The 20027-nt window shown below is 42.9% G+C and overlaps 2 protein-coding genes across 3 annotated transcripts in view; one reads left to right on the top strand and one right to left on the bottom strand.

The window, feature by feature from the left end:
• The first annotated feature begins 2744 nt into the window (after nt 1–2744).
• On the top strand, nt 2745–7337 carry mrps7 (mitochondrial ribosomal protein S7). The gene is made up of 5 exons (XM_078225449.1): nt 2745–2851; nt 4171–4362; nt 5589–5652; nt 6411–6578; nt 6985–7337. The coding sequence occupies exons 1-5, from the start codon at nt 2763–2765 to the stop codon at nt 7204–7206; spliced, it is 735 nt and encodes a 244-aa protein (XP_078081575.1). The 5' UTR covers nt 2745–2762; the 3' UTR covers nt 7207–7337.
• A 364-nt stretch (nt 7338–7701) lies between these two features.
• Nucleotides 7702–20027, bottom strand: part of LOC144501587 (jupiter microtubule associated homolog 1-like) — a 32803-nt gene continuing 20477 nt past the window's right edge. For both annotated transcript variants that reach the window (XM_078225450.1, XM_078225451.1), the window contains exon 5: nt 7702–8144. In XM_078225450.1, coding sequence (XP_078081576.1) covers nt 8008–8144 — 137 coding nt within the window. In that variant the 3' untranslated portion in view covers nt 7702–8007. The remainder of the gene's footprint in view (nt 8145–20027) is intronic.

Genomic DNA, 20027 nt, shown 5'->3' with positions numbered 1-20027 from the left:
GGGTTGACTGAAGGGGCAACCTATTAATTATTGGCTCAAGGCATCCAGACCGTGGTTTAGCTGAGAAATGTTGACATGTTCTTTGACAAGGTCCCACATGGGAGGTTAGTTAGGAAGGTTCAGTCGCTAGGTATACATGGAGAGGTAGTAAATTGGATTAGACATTGGCTCAATGGAAGAAGCCAGAGAGTGGTAGTGGAGGATTGCTTCTCTGAGTGGAGGCCTGTGACTAGTGGTGTGCCACGGGGATCAGTGCTGGGTCCATTGTTGTTTGTCATCTATATCAAGGATCTGGATGATAATGTGGTAAATTGGATCAGCAAATTTGCTGATGATACAAAGATTGGAGGTGTAGTGGACAGTGAGGAAGGTTTTCAAAGCTTGCAGAGGGATTTGGACCAGCTAGAAAAATGGGCTGAAAAATGGCAGATGGAGTTTAATGCAGACAAGTGTGAGGTATTGCATTTTGGAAGGACAAACCAAGGTAGAACATACAAGGTAAATGGTAGGACACTGAAGAGTGCAGTAGAACAGAGGGATCTGGGAATACAGATACATAATTCCCTAAAAGTGGCGTCACAGGTAGATAGGGTCGTAAAGAGTGCTTTTGGTACATTGGCCTTTATAAATCAAAGTATTGAGTATAAGAGTTGGAATGTTATGGTGAGGTTGTATAAGACATTGGTGAGGCCGAATTTAGAGTATTGTGTGCAGTTTTGATCATCTAATTACAGGAAGGATATAAATAAAGGTTGAAAGAGTGCAGAGAAGGTTTACAAGGATGTTGCCGGGACTTGAGAAACTGAGTTACAGAGAAAGGTTGAATAGGTTAGGACTTTATTCCCTGGAACGTAGAAGAATGAGGGGAGATTTGATAGAGGTGTATAAAATTATGATGGGTATAGATAGAGTGAATGCAAGCAGGCTTTTTCCACTGAGGCTAGGGGAGAAAAAAACTAGAGGACATGGGTTAAGGGTGAAGGGTGAAAAGTTTAAAGGGAATATTAGGGGAGGCTTCTTCACACAGAGTGGTGGGAGTGTGGAATGAGCTGCCAGATGAAGTGGTGAACACTTTTAACATTTAAGAAAAACTTGGACAGGTACATGGATGGGAGGGGTGTGGAGGGATATGTTCCAGGTGCAGGTCAGTGGGACTAGGCAGAAAAATGGTTTGGCACAGCCAAGAAGGGCCAAAAGGCCTGTTTCTGTGCTGTAATGTTCTATGGTTCTATGTTTCAAATGCCAATTGAAGCAGTTTGGCACCTGAACTCTTGGAGCGCATTGCTGCGAGAATCTGTTATGGCTTGGGGAAACATTTGTTTTGGTCTGATTGCCCACATGCCCATCACAGAGAGATCTAAAGAGGAAAAGAGGATCAAAGGGACCATGCTGCTGCACATAAACAACAAGCTCAAGACAAGGCTCTACATTATCATTTGAATGGTCATAGCTTATAGGCCACAATGCTTGCAGTCATGAAATTAGTGCAAGGTTGTCAAGTAAAATCCTCTTTAGCTTTATAAATCTCATTAATGTCACTTTGATGTTTAACCAAGAAAACCTTTTAGTCAGTTCATGATTTAAAGAAAAAAATATTTTCCATTCAGCTTGAGGTTTGTCTAATTCCTTTCTAGCAAGAGCACTGCTTCTTTATTCTCAACTTTGAATTTAGGTCCAAGAACATGTATCCTTCTTCACGATTCTGTATTGTTAGTTTTGGATTCACCTGCTGTCACCCTCCTTGAATGCATTCCTTTCCTTAAAAGAAAATGTGGTTCAAAAGCACACTGGGCTTATAAATATAGGAATAGAATAAAAACAAAGAGATCGTGCTTAAACTTTATAAATTTATTAGACCTCAGGTGAATATTGTGGACACCACTTTTCAGGAACGATTTTATTAAGGGTACAGAGATGGTTTGCAAAAGTGTTACCAAGGATGAGAAATTCAGTTATGAGGGGAGGCTGAAAAGTTCTCCTTAGTTTAGTTTACTTATTAGTGTCACAAAAGGGCTTACATTAACACTGCAATGAAGTTACTGTGAAAATTCCCTAGTCGCCACACTCCGGTGCCTGCTCGGGTACACTGGGGGAGAATTTAGCATGGCCAATGGACCTCACCAGCACGTCTTTCGGGCTGTGGGAGGAAACCGGAGCACCTGGAGGAAACCCACGCAGACACGGGGAGAATGTGCAAACTCCACACAGGCAGGAAGTCAGGAATTGAACCTGGGTCCCCGGTGCTGTGAGGCAGCAGTGCTAATCACTCTGCCACTGTGGCACCCTTAAGGATGGAGAACGAGAGGGCACAGATTGAAACTAATTTGGTAAAGAAGCAAAAGTGATATGACAAATAAAACTTTTTCATACAGCAAGGGCTGGAATGAGGTGTAGATAGTCAAGACAGAAATAAATCGCATGTTATTCCCTATAGGGAATAGATAAATAACCAGAGGCCACAGATTTCAGCTCACTGAAAAAGATTAAGATAAATGTTTTCTCTGAGTTGTCAGAATGGGTTTCTGTGGAAGCTGATTCCATAAGTAATTTCAAAGGGAAATAGGTCAGAGAGTTCATGATGAGAAACTTACAGAGTTGTGGACAAAGAGCAGCTGCTTTTTCAACCAGCCAGCACAAGGAAGATGGACCGAACGGCCACTGTGTTTCTATCAAGCATGGCGCCTGAATCCGGTTGCTTGGCAACGTGGCAGTCAGGCGCGGAGCGGGCGGCTATGGCCAGGGTCCTGAGCGCCTCACTCAAGATGGCGGCGGGTTGGAGTTGGTGCTTGCGGCTGGAATCTGTGCTCAGGGCCAAGGGAGGCTGCCTGAACAGGAGGGGCTGGATACCGGGGTGAGTGAGGGGATTTTACCCTAGATCGTGTGCTGATCCCGGCTGGGTTTGTGTCCAATGCGCGAGGTATCGGGAATGTAGAGCCGAAGGGGTATGGGGGGGGGGAGGATGATGAGGAGGGGGGGGGGGAGGATGATGAGGAGGGGGGGGGGGAGGATGATGAGGAGGGGGGGGGGGAGGATGATGAGGAGGGGGGGGGGAGGATGATGAGGAGGGGGGGGGGATGATGAGGAGGGGGGGGGGAGGATGATGAGGAGGGGGGGGGATGATGAGGAGGGAGGGGGGGGGATGATGAGGAGGGAGGGGGGGGGATGATGAGGAGGGAGGGGGGGGGAGGATGAGGAGGGAGGGGGGGGAGGATGAGGAGGGAGGGGGGGGAGGATGATGAGGGAGGGAGGGGGGGGAGGATGAGGAGGGAGGGGGGGGAGGATGATGAGGGGGGGGAGGATGATGAGGAGGGGGGGGAGGATGATGAGGGGGGGGAGGATGATGAGGGGGGGGGAGGATGATGAGGGGGGGGGGGAGGATGATGAGGGGGGGGGAGGATGATGAGGGGGGGGGGAGGATGATGAGGGGGGGGAGGATGATGAGGGGGGGAGGATGATGGGGGGGAGGATGATGAGGGGGGGGGAGGATGATGAGGGGGGGATGATGATGGGGGGGGAGGATGATGATGAGGGGGGAGGATAATGATGGGGGTAGTGGGTGGGGCAGTGAAGGGATGATGGGGAGCTGGGGGGGGGATAGGGATATTCAGGAGGGGGAGAGGAAAGGGATGACTGCAGGGGGTTAGAGGAGGGGGAGGATGGGGATGTGGAAGAGAGGAGGACGGGGGAGAGCAGGATGGGGTGACGGAGAATGGCAGGAGGTTGATGATGAGGACGTAGTTTGGGGGGGGGCCCTGAAACGAGGAGTATGTTGGAGGAGGAAAGGGTGACGGCAGAAGTAGAGCGATTGATGGGAATGGAGGAGTGGGATGTTTGGGGAAGAGAGGTGTTGGGGGTTATGGGTGGATATCGGGTTGTGGGTGGTTGGGACTGTCAGGGTGGTGGGGTTTGCATGTGGCTGTCAGGCCAGAATGGGGATGTTGGTGACTTGTTGGTGACTGGGGTATAATTGCCAGAGGGTTGATGTGTCAGGGGTTTGGTGGAGGGGGTGATGGGATGCAGGTATGGGTGTGGGTGGGGCAGGAGGGGGATGTTACGTTTAAGGGGGCTGTTGGCATGGGGAGGTGGGTGTGAATGCAAGTGCGGAGATGCTGATTTCTGCCTCCTGGCATTGAACTATCTTTTCATTCCCCCACCCCCCTGCCTGATAAGGGTGATCCCTGTGCGGGGGTCTCGATACCACCCCCATTACTTGGAACCTGAGCTTAACAAGGAGCAGCACCGGATCCCTGTTACCGAGCTTGGGCCAGAGGAGAGTGCAGCGTTAGAGCTCAGGACTGTTCGACCCATAAAGGCTGCAACAAATAACCAGAGCAGCAGTGTCTTCAGTGACCCCTTGACCAGGTCAGTGAATCCCCGCTTCTTCCCTGCCTTTGTCCCCACCCTGGTCTGTCATCCAAAACTCTGCTCCTCATGTCTATGGCTTAACTCCTTATTGCTCTAATCCCAGCACCACAGCCCTCTGAAGTATTGAGATTCCTTTTCTATGGCCTTTTGTGCATCTGATTTTAATCAACATCTGGATTTATATAATACCTTTAACAGAGTAAAATTTCCCAAGATACTTTGTAAGGGCATGATCATAAACAAAATTTTAGACTGATGCACAGTGGCAGCAGTGTGCACCATCTACAAGATGCACTGCAGCAACCTTTTTAAAAAAAATTCATTTGGGGACATGGGCATCGTTGGCTGGCCAGCATTTATTGCCCATCCCTGTTGTCTGAGGGCAGTTGAGAGTCAACCACATTGCTGTGGCTCGAGTCACATATAAGCCAGGCCAGGTAAGAACAGATTTCCTTCCCTAAAGGACATGAATGAACCAGATGTGTTTTTCCCTCAACCAACAATGGTTTCATGGTCATCAGTAGATTCTTAATGCCAGATATTTTTATTGAATTCAAATTCCACCATCTGCTGTGGTGGGATTCGAACCAGGCTCCTCAGAACATTAGCTGAGTTTCTAGATTAGTAGTCTAGCGATAATACCACCAGGCCATTGCCTCCCCATAACCTATAAGGGCTCCTTCAGTAGCACCTTCCAAACTCATGACTTGTACCACCTCGAAGGACAAGGGCAGCAGATGTATGGGGACACCATACCTGCAAGTTCCCCTCCTAGTCACCCACTGTCCTGACTTGGAACTATTTCACTATTCCTTCACTTTGTGGGGTCAAAACGCTGAAGCCCCTTCCTAACAGCACTGTGCGTGTACCTACACTACATAGACTGCAGCAGTTCAAGGAGGCACTATCCAGCAGTGCCCACATCCCATGAACGAATAAATGAAAAGGGTTAGAGGACAGATCAGAATTAGGTTTTAAGGAGCATCTTAAAGGAGGGGAGTGTTAGAGAGGTAATTCGAGAGATTAGTACCCAGGGAATAAAGAAACACCCACTGCTGGAGTAATTAAAATCCAGGTTTGACTCTGAGCCAATGGAACTAGTCTGTGCAAGCCCTACTTCAGATCTATGTTTCTAGTTTTACAGTCCTGATCACATTCTCATTTTTGTTTAATAGCCTACATACAAAAAAAAGAGGAAATAACTTTTTATTAACTATTTTCAGCAAATTCATCAACATGATGATGCAGTGTGGTCAGAAATCACTGTCCAGATCAATCATGAGCAAGGTAAAGTCTGTTTTTTCACTTTACTGCAGGGTTTCCCTGTGATTCTGGGAGGGTAACAGACTGAGTAGAGGTGGAGAAAGGAATCTCTCCGAGGGAAAGGTAGCATCACTAAGACTCTGATTAGATTGCATGTTGGTGGGTTCATTTAGCCTAACACTAAACCACAATTAAATACACATTCTATTCTGAAATGACTCACCTCATTTTGGTCCCAGTACATCGGTGACAGATCTCTCCTCACCAGTATGGCACCCCAGTCAAGAAAAGAACAAAGAAAATTACAGCACAGGAACAGGCCCTTTGGCCCTCCAAGCCTGCACTGACTATGCTGCCTGACTTAACTAAAATCCCTCCCCTTCCAGGGACTATTCCCATATTTGTCAAAAGACCTTGGCATTATCAGCAGCAGCATTACACAGTAAGGGACCTGTCCCCACTAGTACTGTACCCCATTATCTTAGTGCCAAACCTGTCCCCAGGTATTATAGTGAGATTTGTCCCCCACCAGTACTGTAGTCAGTGGTATGCAGTACCAGACCTGCAATGGTCAGAATCTGTGACATTGTGGGTATTATTTCTAGTTCTACTGGTATATGTTTTCCTCCTAGTCTGTCATCCATTCATTATCAGGGGTCTCATTATGCCAGGGGTGGTTAAGAGCTGTTTATTCTGTGGTCTCTGCTAACTTCTCATAGGGAATGCAGGAGTGTGAAGTAGGATTATCATATCTGATCTAATGGGATGGTCGTGTTCCCTAGACTTTTGAAACCATTAAACGGAAGCAGATTGAAAGTTACCACAAAGCACCAGAGTCCGAGAAGGACACTATTGAGTGTAACCCGCACAAGATTTTCCACCAAGCTCTAGAGAATTGTAAACCGGTCATTGGTTTAATGAACATACAGCGAGGTGGCAAATCCTACCAGGTAAGGTTGTTCACTGCTACTGGGCACAATATTACTTTTCATCCTGGTTCTTTGCTTATATACTGAATTAACAAAAACTTCCTCCAGTTAATATCAAATTGGAGCTGTTGTTTCAGATTCCATTCTCTAGTAACTGACACTGGCTCTTGCTGGCAACAGTCTAACATTAAGCCAGTCTGTTCACAATCTTGGGTGTCACATTTGGTCCCAAGGTGAACTTCCAATCTCATACTCGCACCATCAGTATCACCCTCACCTCAGTCTTCATAACCTCTACATCATTCAACATTGCACCTCCCTCTGATCCTACCATTCCTACAGTATAGCATTGGGAGCATCACAATTTGGGTTATAGGCTCGAGTGGGGCTACTCTTTGCTGATTCACTAAATGTGATATTTTCATAGGTTCCGACACCCCTAACTGATAACCGCCGGCGTTTCCTGGCCATGAGATGGTTAATTACTGAATGTCGTGAGAACAGACATCGGCGGACTCACATGCATGAGAAGTTGTCACAGGAACTGCTTGCTGCATTTAAGAATGAGGGCAATGTGGTCAAGAGGAAACGGGAGCTTCACAAAATGGCTGAAGCAAATCGAGCCTATGCACACTACAGGTGGTGGTGATGAGACTCTGGCCAGGGGAGCATTGAAGTAGCAATTATCTAAAGCTCCCCACCCAGGACTGTCATGTTATTTGTTATCTGATCAGTGTGGATTGCTGTATATTGTAAAATAAACTATGTGCTGAAATTCTGTCCTTGGGTGAGGTGATAGATGAATGTGACTTGGTGCAAGTTAAAATACAAGAAGAATTTTGGATGATCAAGTTTGAGGATAGAATGTTGGAGGCTTGTGTAATTGATTAGTCCAAAGTTAAAGTTATGAAGATAGAAATAGACAGACTTGATGTCACAAGAATGGTCAGAAGCTCAGGGCAAACAAGAAGTCTTTCCAGTATTTAAATAGAGGAAATTTTTGCACTTCCACAGCTGAGAGAAAACTGCTTTTGGTTGCTTTCCAATTCCTGTGATTTCCTACTGTTCTCTCAGCTCTATCCGGCTTCCTCCTTGCAACCTTTATGGTCTGTATTTTAGTTACTCAATATAGTCAAAAGTCTCATCTGGAGAACCATTTTTATTTGCATCACAAATCATTCCAATATACCCCAATACAAAGTTCAAAATGCCAGAATTTAGGCTGAAGTCACATGAAATACACAAACACTCAATAACCACATCACAGGGGGAATCACTTTCATGCCTTTCCCAGCAGGCCTGTTTGGTGCAGTTGTAGAAAATGGAGCAGGCACCAATGAAACAGTGAAATGTAAAGTGCTAGTCCAAAAACACTAGGGCTCAAACTTTGCAGTTCACAATAAAATTAACATTTATTCAGTCTGCAACTCAGATATAGTAAATGGTGGGTTTATCCCAGAACAAGGCTGGAGACACCACCTGGTGGGACTTTTCTGGGTCGAAATGGTTCAGCAGGCATTACTGGGCTGGGTGTAGACTGTTCCTTCATTCCCTGGGCCACAACTTGGTTTTCAGTTTCATTATTGCCTAAAACAAAAGCACAACTGTTAGAACAAGAAACTACAGCTTCCTCCCTTGACACAGGAAGTATGCAAAATTCAATTTAATGAATATGAAAGTTATGATTGAATCAACATGCAAATGTAAAAGTAGACAATGCACAAGATTTAGAATAGGGCTGACTGCAGGCATGTGGAGCCTCCTTTTCCCTTGTGGCATCTGTTAATACACAAACAGGATGCTGGCAGGAGGGGCAGGCACTTCAGTCTCAGCTGAATAAAACCATCAAACTTGAATTTGTTCAGGACACCAAGTATTTTGATCCGATATCAGGCTAGGTTTAACCCCGATAGGGTTGGATCTTTAATCCTATTCACTGGGCCACGGTTACACCTAGGACACAGGGCAGGCTCCATGGCTGAGGGAACTTACCATTACAAGTGAGAGATTTGGAAGGGGTTGGATTAGCACCAAGGCCTGTACCACTTCAGAGTGCAGCAGCATCTGGTCTATTTGATATTAGACAGACACCTAGAGGACTGCCTTTTATTTCAGGTTACCATTGACAATCTCAGGCCATCCACCATATTTCACCCACTAGGCCCAGGGATTGAAGGGAGGAAAATGTTGATATTTGCATGAAGTGGTCGGAGGACTAGTGGTATAATGGAACATTCAATGCAGGCAGCATTATTACCCATCTTTCGGCTTCCATTCTGACAACAGTTCAATTGTTACTGGTGGTTGTATCCAGTGGTTCACATACCAATTTTTCATTTAAAGACAATCCAGTGTGAATGGGTTGCAACATATCAGTAGGCATGTGACCTGCTCCAAGACCTCCAACACTGATCAGTGAAAACAAGCATCAACAGGATTTACCTACCTTGCACCTACTACTTCCTGCCTTATCTGGGTCAATCTGCTCACTAAGACTTGCATCCCTAATATACCAACACCGAGATCCCTCCCCTCTGTTACAACAGAGCTAAACCCTCAGCAGGAGGAGCAACAAGAACTCCATCTATTTTCCCAGCAGAAATTACCTTTGAATATAATAGAGGTTGAACTGAAAATTGACAGATCATTGGTGAAACATTAGCGAGACAGAGGGAAAATAATGTCAATCTATTTTCTTTGCTAGATTGACACAGCATTGCACAAAGGGAAAATCTACATAGCAGCACAGCAGTGGAATCCGTAGATTGTTCAATGCATCATCAGCTGGAAGAGGTTCATTCACTTCAATGAGATACAAAGGTCATTAAAGACAAGTGAACGTTGTCAAATTTAGAGTACTTGACCCAATATTTATGGGGAGGTGGCAGCATAGTGATATTGCCACTGGTCTAGTAATCCAGAAACCCAGGGCAATGCTCTGGGGACCCAGCTTCAAATCCCACCACAGCAGATGAAATTTAAATTCAATATAGGATTAAAAGACAAATGACCACGAAACCATTGTTGTAAAAACTAATCTGGTTTACTAATGTCCTTTAGGGAAGGAAATCTGCCATCCTTACCTGGTCTGGCCCACAGCAATGTGGTTGATTCTAAAATGTCCTCTGAAATGACAGAGCAAGCTACTCAGTTTAAGGCCAATTAGGAATGGGCAATGCTGACCCAGAAAACACCACCCACATCCCATAAAAAAAATTGTGATGCTGCCACAACGTCCAAATTGGTCCAAGTAACATGCTGGTGTTGTAACCAACTGAACCTAATATTACAGAACAAATAATGTTCTGGCAGTCAATTCTTCTCATTCTACTGAAAGGTTTGCCTTCAATCTCTCAAAGCAAATGAAACAATCAGAAATTGCAGTCAGTGACTGAACAACTTGTGCACCTTAAGGGAACACCAATACATAAAGCAGGTTAATCCTTCTATTAAAATAGGGAAACAGAAGATGTTGCAGAGATATGTTAAGTGATTATCCACCAGCAATAGTAGTTTCTAGCTTTGAGAAGTTAGAAGCTCCTCACCATTTCCTGACCAGGGGTAGATGGAGTTAGTATCTGGCAACTTTTTGTAGCCAACAAGTTTATAAACAGTGCTATAATGTAGGTCAACACTCAAAAGCAACTGAAGCAAAGGACAGTCAGCACTTAACTCATTAAATGTTTTTAAGGCAAGGATAGATACATTTTAAACAGTAAAGGAATTAAGGATTAAGACGAGTGGGCAGGTAAGTGGAACCTAGTCCATGAAAAGATCAGCATAATCTTATTAAATGCAGAACAGGCTCAAGGGGCCAGATGGCCTGCTCCTAGTTCTTATGTTCTTAGCTTGACTGAGCCAGATAACAGGAAGCATTCAAGTAATTGTCAATGATAGCAGTGTACATTTGTTAATAATTTTCCCCCCAAAATCTAGATTCTTCCCATCCCAAGTTAGGGGTTTTTTTTTTAAAGTTGGTCTTCTGCATTTTCCCCCCCATTTTGCCAAATTAGGTGTGAAAGTTGTAGGCACCATAGTAGCATGTGTTCTGGACTGGAGAATTAGAATTCACAAAAAATAATGCCTTTCAGGACCATAAGATGTCCCAAGCACTTTACATAAAAAGCATTCATTGGCTATTTCGTCACAAAAAGGCAGCCAATTTGCATACAGCAAGCTCCTTCCTCCAAAACCAGCATTGTGATAACGACCAAGTCTGTTTTTGGAAGACGGCAAGGTGGATCTTTATTTTTTGGAAATAATAGATCAAGTGACCCCTTGAGCTTGCTTGTGTGGGACCATAAGTACAAGATCACTAATAAATCCAATAGGAAATTCTGGAGAAATTTCTTTAGTCCGTGAGTAGTTAGAATGTGGAATCTGCTAGCACATGTAGTCGAAGCAACTAACAGATGCATTAAGGCAACACTAGATGAACACAAAGGGGAAAAAAAGGATTATGCTGGTGGGGTCAGTTGATAAAGTGAGAAACTCTGGAGCATAAACCTATTAATGTGCTGTGTTTACCATGACCAAATACTGGAAGACTTATTCTACACCAGGGAACTAAACAATAGTGCAGAGAAACTTCCATTGGTTGCACTGTTAGAATTTTACTCAGGAATGGGGATGTTGACAAATTTACATTTATTGCCTATTCCTGGTGCCCATTAGAGTGCCTTTCCTTGAACCACTAGTTTTTGTCTTAATGGCACTCCTACAATGAGGGAATTTCTGGATTTTGACTAAGGAACAGTAGTATATCCATGTTCAGATGGTGTGCAAATTGGACAGGATTTTGCAGATAGCATTCCCTGATCCTTTTGCTCACCTTGGAGATTGAATTTTGGGGTGTTAAATTGAGCTTTGCAAACTGTGGCTGTGTATCTTCTAGGTTGTACATACACAGCAGCTACATTTGATATCTGTCACTTGGATATCCATCAAGCAACCTCCTCATCCCTTGATATTCGTTGAAGCTGCATCCATCCAGCTGAATGGTTGGTGTTTCATCACTCTCCAGTTGAGGCTAGTGAAGGGGCTTTGAGTGTTGTCAACATGGTGATGCTGTGGTTGGTGCAGCTTTGATCAAAGGTGATATGAAAGCTATTACTGCTGGGAATTGGTGAACCTTTTACTGACTGACATTGTCTAGCAGACTATTCTAATAGTCAAAAGTAGTACAAATTCTGCCCAAGTCTTGTTACTCTTGGCGTGTGGAATAGTTGCTGATTTAGTCTACAAATGTAGAATCAGCCCTGGCCCGGACCTTAGGCGGAGGGAAGGTTGTTGCTGAAACAGCTGGCTAGTGAAATACACTGCTTGTGGGTTACCTGCAGCAATGTGTTTGGGCTGCATTGATAAGTCAAATTTTTGACCAATACCCTCAATGAACTTCATCCCATTCCACCACTTGGTGTCCCATCTTAGATCACATTAATTAAATTGAAGTTATTGTATAATTTGTACTGCAGCTTGGTAGCCAGGCATGTTACATTAAATTTGCAGTTCTCTGGATGCAGATTTTGATTTTAGTCTAAACAGAAATTTGGTCCTAAAATGGTGTTCATGCTGTGTTTTCAGGTACTAACTTTTCTGCACTGGTCCTCAAATTAAACATTTCAATCCAGCTGTGTGAACATCTCAACTGCATCTTCAATTTGTGCCCATTCATAACCACCTCTGATCAATGAGTCTCCATCAAGTCATTTCTCAACATTTTCAGCTTATGCCAATTTCTTAGGCCTTTCAAGTCTCTTCAAACCTGTAACATGCTAGTGAAGTTGCACTGCATCTTTTCTATTCATTTTATACACTTAGTAGAGTCAGAAGCCAATATTCCACAACACAATTCAGTATTCCTTCTCATTTTGTACTTCATACATGGAGATAAAATTCAAGGATTTGGGTTTGAATTTTTCTGGCCACTTGTATTATCTGCACCTCAATGGTCCCTAGTCATCCTGATTTAAATATTTTTTTCCCCCATACTGAACTGCATTTGGCCTCTGTCCACAAGCCAGCAGATATCCTCCTGTAGGAGGATTTCACAATTCTCATGTCATAGCTACCAAATTGTCATCCTCAATAAATATCACTTGTTCCATCTGTCTGCATCATTTACATCAAGGAAGAACATTCTCAACAAGGAGAATTTATAGCCCTTCATCATTAACTGCACCAAATATATTTAGTGTGGAGAAGTCACATTGTTGGCAGCTGCAAAAAGGGAGCGAGAGAAGCCAACTCTGGGCCTTTTACAACCTCAATCGTAATGAGCAAACTGATGGCATCTCTTAACAATAGAATAGATTTAATAGTAAAAATGCAGCCATTTAGCTCAAGCCTCAAAATGTATAGCCCTGGCTGCTATTTTGTTATATGGAAACTACAGAAGCAAGATCCTGGTCATCTCTGTACAAGTAATTGACTTCAGTTTGCTTACAACCCAGTTAACCATATTACTTTCCCAATGATAATTGAGACAAAGCAAAGCTAACTTAGGCAAGAGTCCTGAAGGTAGAAAGAATTCATTAAAGTAAAGAAATCAAAGTGAATTAGAGTAAATCACTGTCCATGGTAGTTACCAATGGAACAGGAGTAAGCCATTTTTCACCCCTCAAGCCTGTGCTACAATGAGATCACAGATCAGCCATAATCCAATTTGTCTGGTATCCCTCAATACCTTTTGCTATCAAGCTCCATTTAAAAATGATTTCCAATCGCAGAAGTTCCAAATGTTTTTTCAATGTGGAAAAGTTTCATTTTGTTCCCGAAAGATTAATTACGCTTCCAAACATCTGGACCACCCAAAGAGCAGATATAGTTAGTCCTGTTGCTCTTTAGAGTTCTTGTCATACTTCAACAGAAATTGCTGAATGACTCAGCTGGTAAAGATCCAGCTTTGCAAACAGCAAATATTAGGCAGCCCAGTAGTGCCTTCTAATTATTAAATTTTAAAACTATGAAGTTGCTTCCAGGACTTCATCTTGCTATGAGTAAAGCTTTCCTGTTTCTATTGATTTGAGGTATACAACTAGAACCCAAGCAAAAATATCCATTAATCATGAGGTTTACCAAAAGCAATGCAAAACCCTTCCATTCTCAAACTTTTAAATCCAGAAAACAGGAGACAAGTTCAAATGTACAGTTTGTGCATGCATTTGTTACCTGACACTCCTATTGGCCAGTGCGAACTATAAGGAGAGAGAAAGGAGGTTAGCAAAAGAATGGTGGCATTTCCACAATTCAGGTATTTTTCATATAAACTCCATAAATCTGAAGGAAATGGCAACCATCAGTACGAGGGTGGGCAGTTGGAATCTTTCCAGAGAACATTTGCAGAATTCTCAGCTTCACCTTTATCCCAGCAGATTATGTACTCAATTACTGTGTTCATCTTTACTGATGCCAAACTAAAAATCATATCTGTACCACAATACAGTACAAATGAGAATTAAGGTTATTGGCAAGACCAAACATGTTAATGTAACTTGGAAGTCTTTGAGGTGTCACAAGCGAGTTAAAAGGAGCATTGAAGCACATAGTCAAATGTTTTCCATGCAATCCCTTGTTTCTGAAAAGTTGATTAGCAAGTGCTCAATAATAAAAAGCTGCCTCTTCAACTTGATATTTCATTGGCTAAGTAACTGGAAGAATTAATTCTGAACAGGCGTTCATTGTGAATAATATGAAGTTAACCCCTGCAAAGATTTGAAGGACAACATTTTGGGCTGAAATGCAAGCCATCCTGCAAGTCCAAGATGACGGAAAGGTTTGGCTGCAGGACAGTCATGTTGTGCCAGATCTAAATATTAGGGTCATTGACTCAAGTCAAGATTGCAATATATACACAACTGCTTGTGAAGGAAAAAAACAATTGACTTGTTGCTTGGGATTACCAAACTGAAGCTTGACAGAATGTGCAGACAAACTATATTATACAGCATAATGACAGTGCACAGTAGTGAATTGAATAGATTTTTGAAAAGTACAGGGGCAATCTTACAGCTTAAGATCAATGGGGTGTTTTTCTTGGGGGGGGGGGGGGGGGGGGGGGTCAGAGAAATCAGGAGTGGCAAAGTGAGATCTACCAGTGCACCACCTACACACTTGTACAAAGTGCAGTGGGAGATTGGGAGGCCTGTGCAATGGTGCCCCTAGAACTCAGCAGCCAGCTTCCCAGTATAAATAGGCCCTGCCCACTCCCCCTACTAGTGAGAATCACATTTTCCCTCATTTTTTCCCCAAGTGCCATATGATTGCAGCTGGGAGCTCACCCAAAAAAAGTGCGAGATTCTCTTGTTCTTGTGCTTGTTTGGCATTTAGAATTTTTTGGCAAGATGTCCTTTCACATTTATCTTTTGGAACCATCCTTTACTAGCCTGGTGTTCGAGTACTCCTGACATACTCCTAATTTTTTTACATGCAAATTTATTTTCATTTCTAGAGAGATTTACATATTCATTATTCAGAGTGTTGTGGGCAGCTTGATATCCATTGCAAGGCTTTGCATTCACTGAATAACTGGATGAATGGTGAAGCACAACTTAGTTTTTGGAGAGGGAGTAGGGGAACTACAATATCAATCACAAGACATTTCATTTGCAAGATCTATTTCAAGACATTATCTTCCTTTTAGAGATCCATTCTACAATTTGTGTACAGGTAAAGGCACCATCAGTTCATGGATTAGATGATTTCCCAGGACATTTACCAGGTATCCCACAATTCCATCCTCTTCCATTAAAAACTGCATAGTGACCTTGAATTTAGTCAGATTGGAAAGGAAACCTGTCCAACAACAGCACTTTGACAGTCACAATCCAAAAGCCAGGACATGCAGAAGAGGAAGTTATTGGATTTGCAGAAGCCATGAGCCCAATGCATAAAATTGTAATGAGGTTAAATGACAGGCTTTATCAATTTGACTGACAGTTGGACAAAATTGAAAGTTGTGAACAATTACAATAATCTGTATTGTAAATGGGTAGAAATATTGATGTAGGAAACTTCAATTATTCCAGTATAGTCCTGGGAAAATAGCAAAAAGAAATAAACGATGGCTCCTGAAATGAGTGCAGGAGAACTTTGATCAGTGGTTTTCCAACCAAACAAGAGCAGTGTTAAATCCAATGTGGTAGGTGGAACAGATTTAAAATCAGGGAATATACAACAATTTCATTATTATACATTTGGAAATTTATTTGATAATGCTCTGTTTCAATGTGCAGCAAGTTTAAAGTGGTTATGGAAAAAGGAAAGGTACAATGATGTGAAGGACTGGAGGACTGATTTCAGTGAGCTTCAAATAAAAGATCAGACTAAACTGTAAATGGTGATGCCTCCAATCAGGTAGAGACTGGAGATTTTCATGGAGGTGGGGAGGGTGGCAGTGCATGCTGGATGAGTGGAGAAAATGAAGGAAGAGACTCATGATAAATGTCAGGTCCATTGTGAATTTCCAAATGTACAAAAATGAAATTGTTACATATTCTTCAACTGAAATCTGTCCAAATACCCCATTTCCAGAACTAGATTGAATATTGCTCTTGTTCAGTTGGGAAAATGCTGATCAAAAAGTTCTCTTGCACTCAATTTCGGAGCTCATTTATTTCCTTTTGCTATATGTAAATATCTCTAGAAATGAAAATAAATTTGCATGTAAAAATCAAGCAGAAGAGAATATCTGAAAATAGACTAACTAGGCAACTAAAGGAAACAAATATTTTAATGAGTTAAATGATAAGATTGGTTTTGATTACAGCCTCACATGGAATTCTTTGTGGAGGTACAGGGCATGACTTCAGGAACTGAATGCTTTGCATTGGTCTTTACTAAAAGACAATGCTGCAAGTGTTGCAATAAACAGAAACTTTGTCAATGTCAAAGCAAAGAGTTGCTCCTGATGGAATACATCCTGTTGCTGAGGGAAGGATGGAAATAGCATAGGCTCTGGGTGGGAGAGATGTCAGAGGGCTGCAAAGAAATAAACCCAGCAACCATAACCACCACTTAATGTTACTGGGAAAAAGCAAGAGTTTAGTCAACACTGATTTGCTGAAGGAAACTGGGTTGTGTTATTCAATTAAAATAACAGGTTGAAGCTAGTGAATATGGACTTTCAGAAGTTGGATAAAATGCCACAATTAAAGCACAAGATTAAAGGACAGTAATAAGAAAATAGCGTTGAAAGGTTATTCCAGCTGGAGGGAAGTATACAGCGATACTCCCCCTGCGGTCAGTATTAGGACACCACTCATGTATATTAATCACCTGGACTCGGATTTAACGGGTATAATTTCAAAACCTGCAGATTACATGAAAGTCAAAAGCAAACTGAATGGGATAGCAACTTAAGATAAAGGCTGGTACACTCCTGACAGATGAAATTGAATAAAGAACTTGAAATGATGCATTTGAGGGCAGGAGGTGCAATATAAAGTCAGTATAATTTTTTAAAGGGGTCCAGAAACTGAGACCTGATCAGGACACCAACAATGGCAGTGGGAATAAGAGCAGAGAAACTAATCTGACTAGAGTCACCAGTGGTGCTGGCAGAGAATAGACAGACAGCAGTTTAAATTAGGAATAGAAATAACCAGTTAAATTAACCAATAATATTTTACTCAAGTATTAGGAACATTAGTATACAATAGGTCTAGAAGCATTGTAAAAAATATTCAACTAGGTTCTTCTAAAAGAAGGAATTGAACAATTTTCTTAGATCATGTGCAATGTGGGATCTTTAGGACCATGTGTTTTAGGGAGGAGCCATGTGCGTGGGAATTCTTTATTAAATTCATTCATGGAATGAGGGCGTCAAGGTCTAGGCCAGCATTTATTGTTCAACACAAGGTAATGGTGAGCTGCCTTCTTGAACTGCTGCATTTCATGTGTTGGTACACCCAGTGCTCTTAGGAAAGGATCACCAGTATTTTGATCCAGCAGCAATTAAAGAACAGCAATATGGTTCCAAGTTAGAAAGTGTAGAGCTTGGAGGGGAACTTGCAGGCAGTGGTGTGTTCCCAAGCATCTACTGTCCATGTTCCTCTAGATGGTAGAGGTTGTGGGTTTGAAAGATGCTGTTTAAAGGAACCTTGATGAGTTCCCACAGCACATCATGTAGATGATAAAAATCTGTGCGTTTGCAGTGGAGGGAGTGAATGTTTGCAGATGGGGGTGCCAATCAAGCAGGTTGCTTTGTTCTGGATTGTATCAAGTTTGTGTCATTGGAGCTGCACTCATCCAGGCAAGTGGAGAACATACCATTGCACTCTTGACTTGTGGCTGAGGAGTCAGGTGGCAAGTTACTTGCCACAGGATCCCTAACCTCATACCTGCTCTTGTAGCCAGATCAAGTAACTGCCTCCCCCCTCAGGATGTTGATAAAGTAAGGCTTATGTTAACACTGCAATTAAGTTACTGTGGAATTTCCCTAGCAGGAGAGTCAGTGATAGTAATGCCAATGAATATCAAGGGGTGGTTAGATTCTCTGTTGGAGGTTACTTGCCACTTGTCAGCCCAAGCCTTGATATTATTCAGGTCCTGTCACATTTGGACAGAGTCTGCTTCAGTATCTGAGTCGTCAAATGGTGCTGAACACTGCAATCTGCCACACTTGACCTTATGATGGAAGGAAGGTCATTAATGCTGAAGCTGGTTGGGTTTAGGACATTACCTGAGGAAGGCCTGCTGTGACAACCTGGAACTTGAGATGATACACTCCTTCCTTTGCACCAAGGACTTCTGCCAGTGTAGAGAGTTTTCCCTCCAGTTTTGAGGGACTCCCTGATGCCACACAAATGTGGCCTTGATGTCAAAGGCAGTCACTAATTTGTCCATGTTTGAACCAAGGCTGTAATGTCAGGAGCTGAGTGGCACTGGCAGAAGTGTGTCAGCAAGCAGGTTATTACAAAGCAAGCACCACTTATAGTGCTGCTGATGACCCCTTCCATCACTTTACTGATGAGTAGGCTGATGGGGCAGTAATTGGTTGGGTTGGATTTATCCTGCATTGTGTACATAGGACATACCGGAGTAGTTTTCCACATTACTGGGTAGATGCCAGTGTTGTCAACTACTGTAACAGCTTGGCTCAGGGCATGGCAAGTTCTGGAGCACAAGTCATTGGTACTATTGCTGAAATATCATCAGGGCTCAGCCTTTGCAGCATCCAGTGCCTTCAGCCGTTTTTGTACATCACATGGAGTGAATCAAACTGGCAGTGATGCTGGTGACCTGCAGAGGAGGCCTAGAAGGGTCATCCACACAGCACTTCTGGATGAAGATTGCAGCAAATGCTTCAGCTTATGAAGTGAAGGTAGTTGTTGAAACAGCTGGAGATCGTCGAGTCTGGCACACCACCTTGAAATCCAGCTCCTTGTGCTTGAGAGCATTATATTTCCTGGGCTAGAAGGAGAGGCTGATTGGTCTAAAGTAGTTAGCAATGCTGAATGGTCTTGTGTGGCAATTACAGACTAAAAAGGCAAATCATGTCCAACAAATCTAGTTTAACTTGAGGCACTCTTGTCTAGCACATTATGTAGACTTCCATAAGGCACCACAAAAAGCTTAAAAAAGCAAAAGCACATGGAACAAACAAAATGCTGTATTCAACAGGTCTGGCAGCAACTGTGAAGAGAGAAACAGTTAACACTTCAGGTTTGAGACATTTCATAAGAACTGTAAACTGCTACAAATGCAAAAGGATTAAAGCAAATGCAAAGACAGGAAAAGTGGAAAGAGGAGAAAGGTCTGTAATAAGGAAGACTGCACTGCTCCACAAGAAGCTGACATGGACTCAATGGGCTAAATGCCTGCCTCCTGTACAATAATGTGCCACTATATGGGTTTTGAGAGAGATTAAGTGATAAAAGTGAATGATGTTGCAGATATCATCCCTTCTCATGATCATTTTCCCCATTTTCTGCCCAGAGCTTCTATTTTGTTCTTCCCTCCCCTCCCTTTTTCCTCTATGAAGTTGCAAAAAGGGAGGGGAGGGAAATAGATTTAATGAGTGAGGAAAACTCTGGCAGATGAAGTCCAATCAGCAGTGAGGTTCCGCAGCACAAGCAAAATATGTATTACAGCTCAGCTCCACAGATGGCAAAGGACATGGTCCACTTGCAGAAAGCACACTATGGAAGGAGGAAATGCAGGGAGAGCATGGGCAGCTTCTTATTTGCTATACTCTATTCTTTTCACCATTTGTCACTGGGCATGGTGCAAAGCTATTAACTTAAGAGTCTCTTCTTAGTGTCCTTTCAGTGTGGTGCAAACATTGAAATCTTCAGGTTACAGCAGGTGCAGGATTGGTCATCCTTCAGGGGAAATGTGGGTGCAGGGGCAGCAGCATTGTAAGCAACATTGTACCATATGCTACCAGTAATAGCTTTATAGCTATGCCTATGAACAAAAAACAAACATTTCTAACCAGGGCTTAGTGGATTTGAACAGTTTAGGTTTGAC

Source organism: Mustelus asterias, chromosome 12, assembly GCF_964213995.1.
Source record: "Mustelus asterias chromosome 12, sMusAst1.hap1.1, whole genome shotgun sequence".
NCBI lineage: Eukaryota > Metazoa > Chordata > Chondrichthyes > Carcharhiniformes > Triakidae > Mustelus > Mustelus asterias.
Note: the sequence above shows the minus strand (reverse complement) of the source record. Positions and strands in the feature narration are given on the sequence as shown.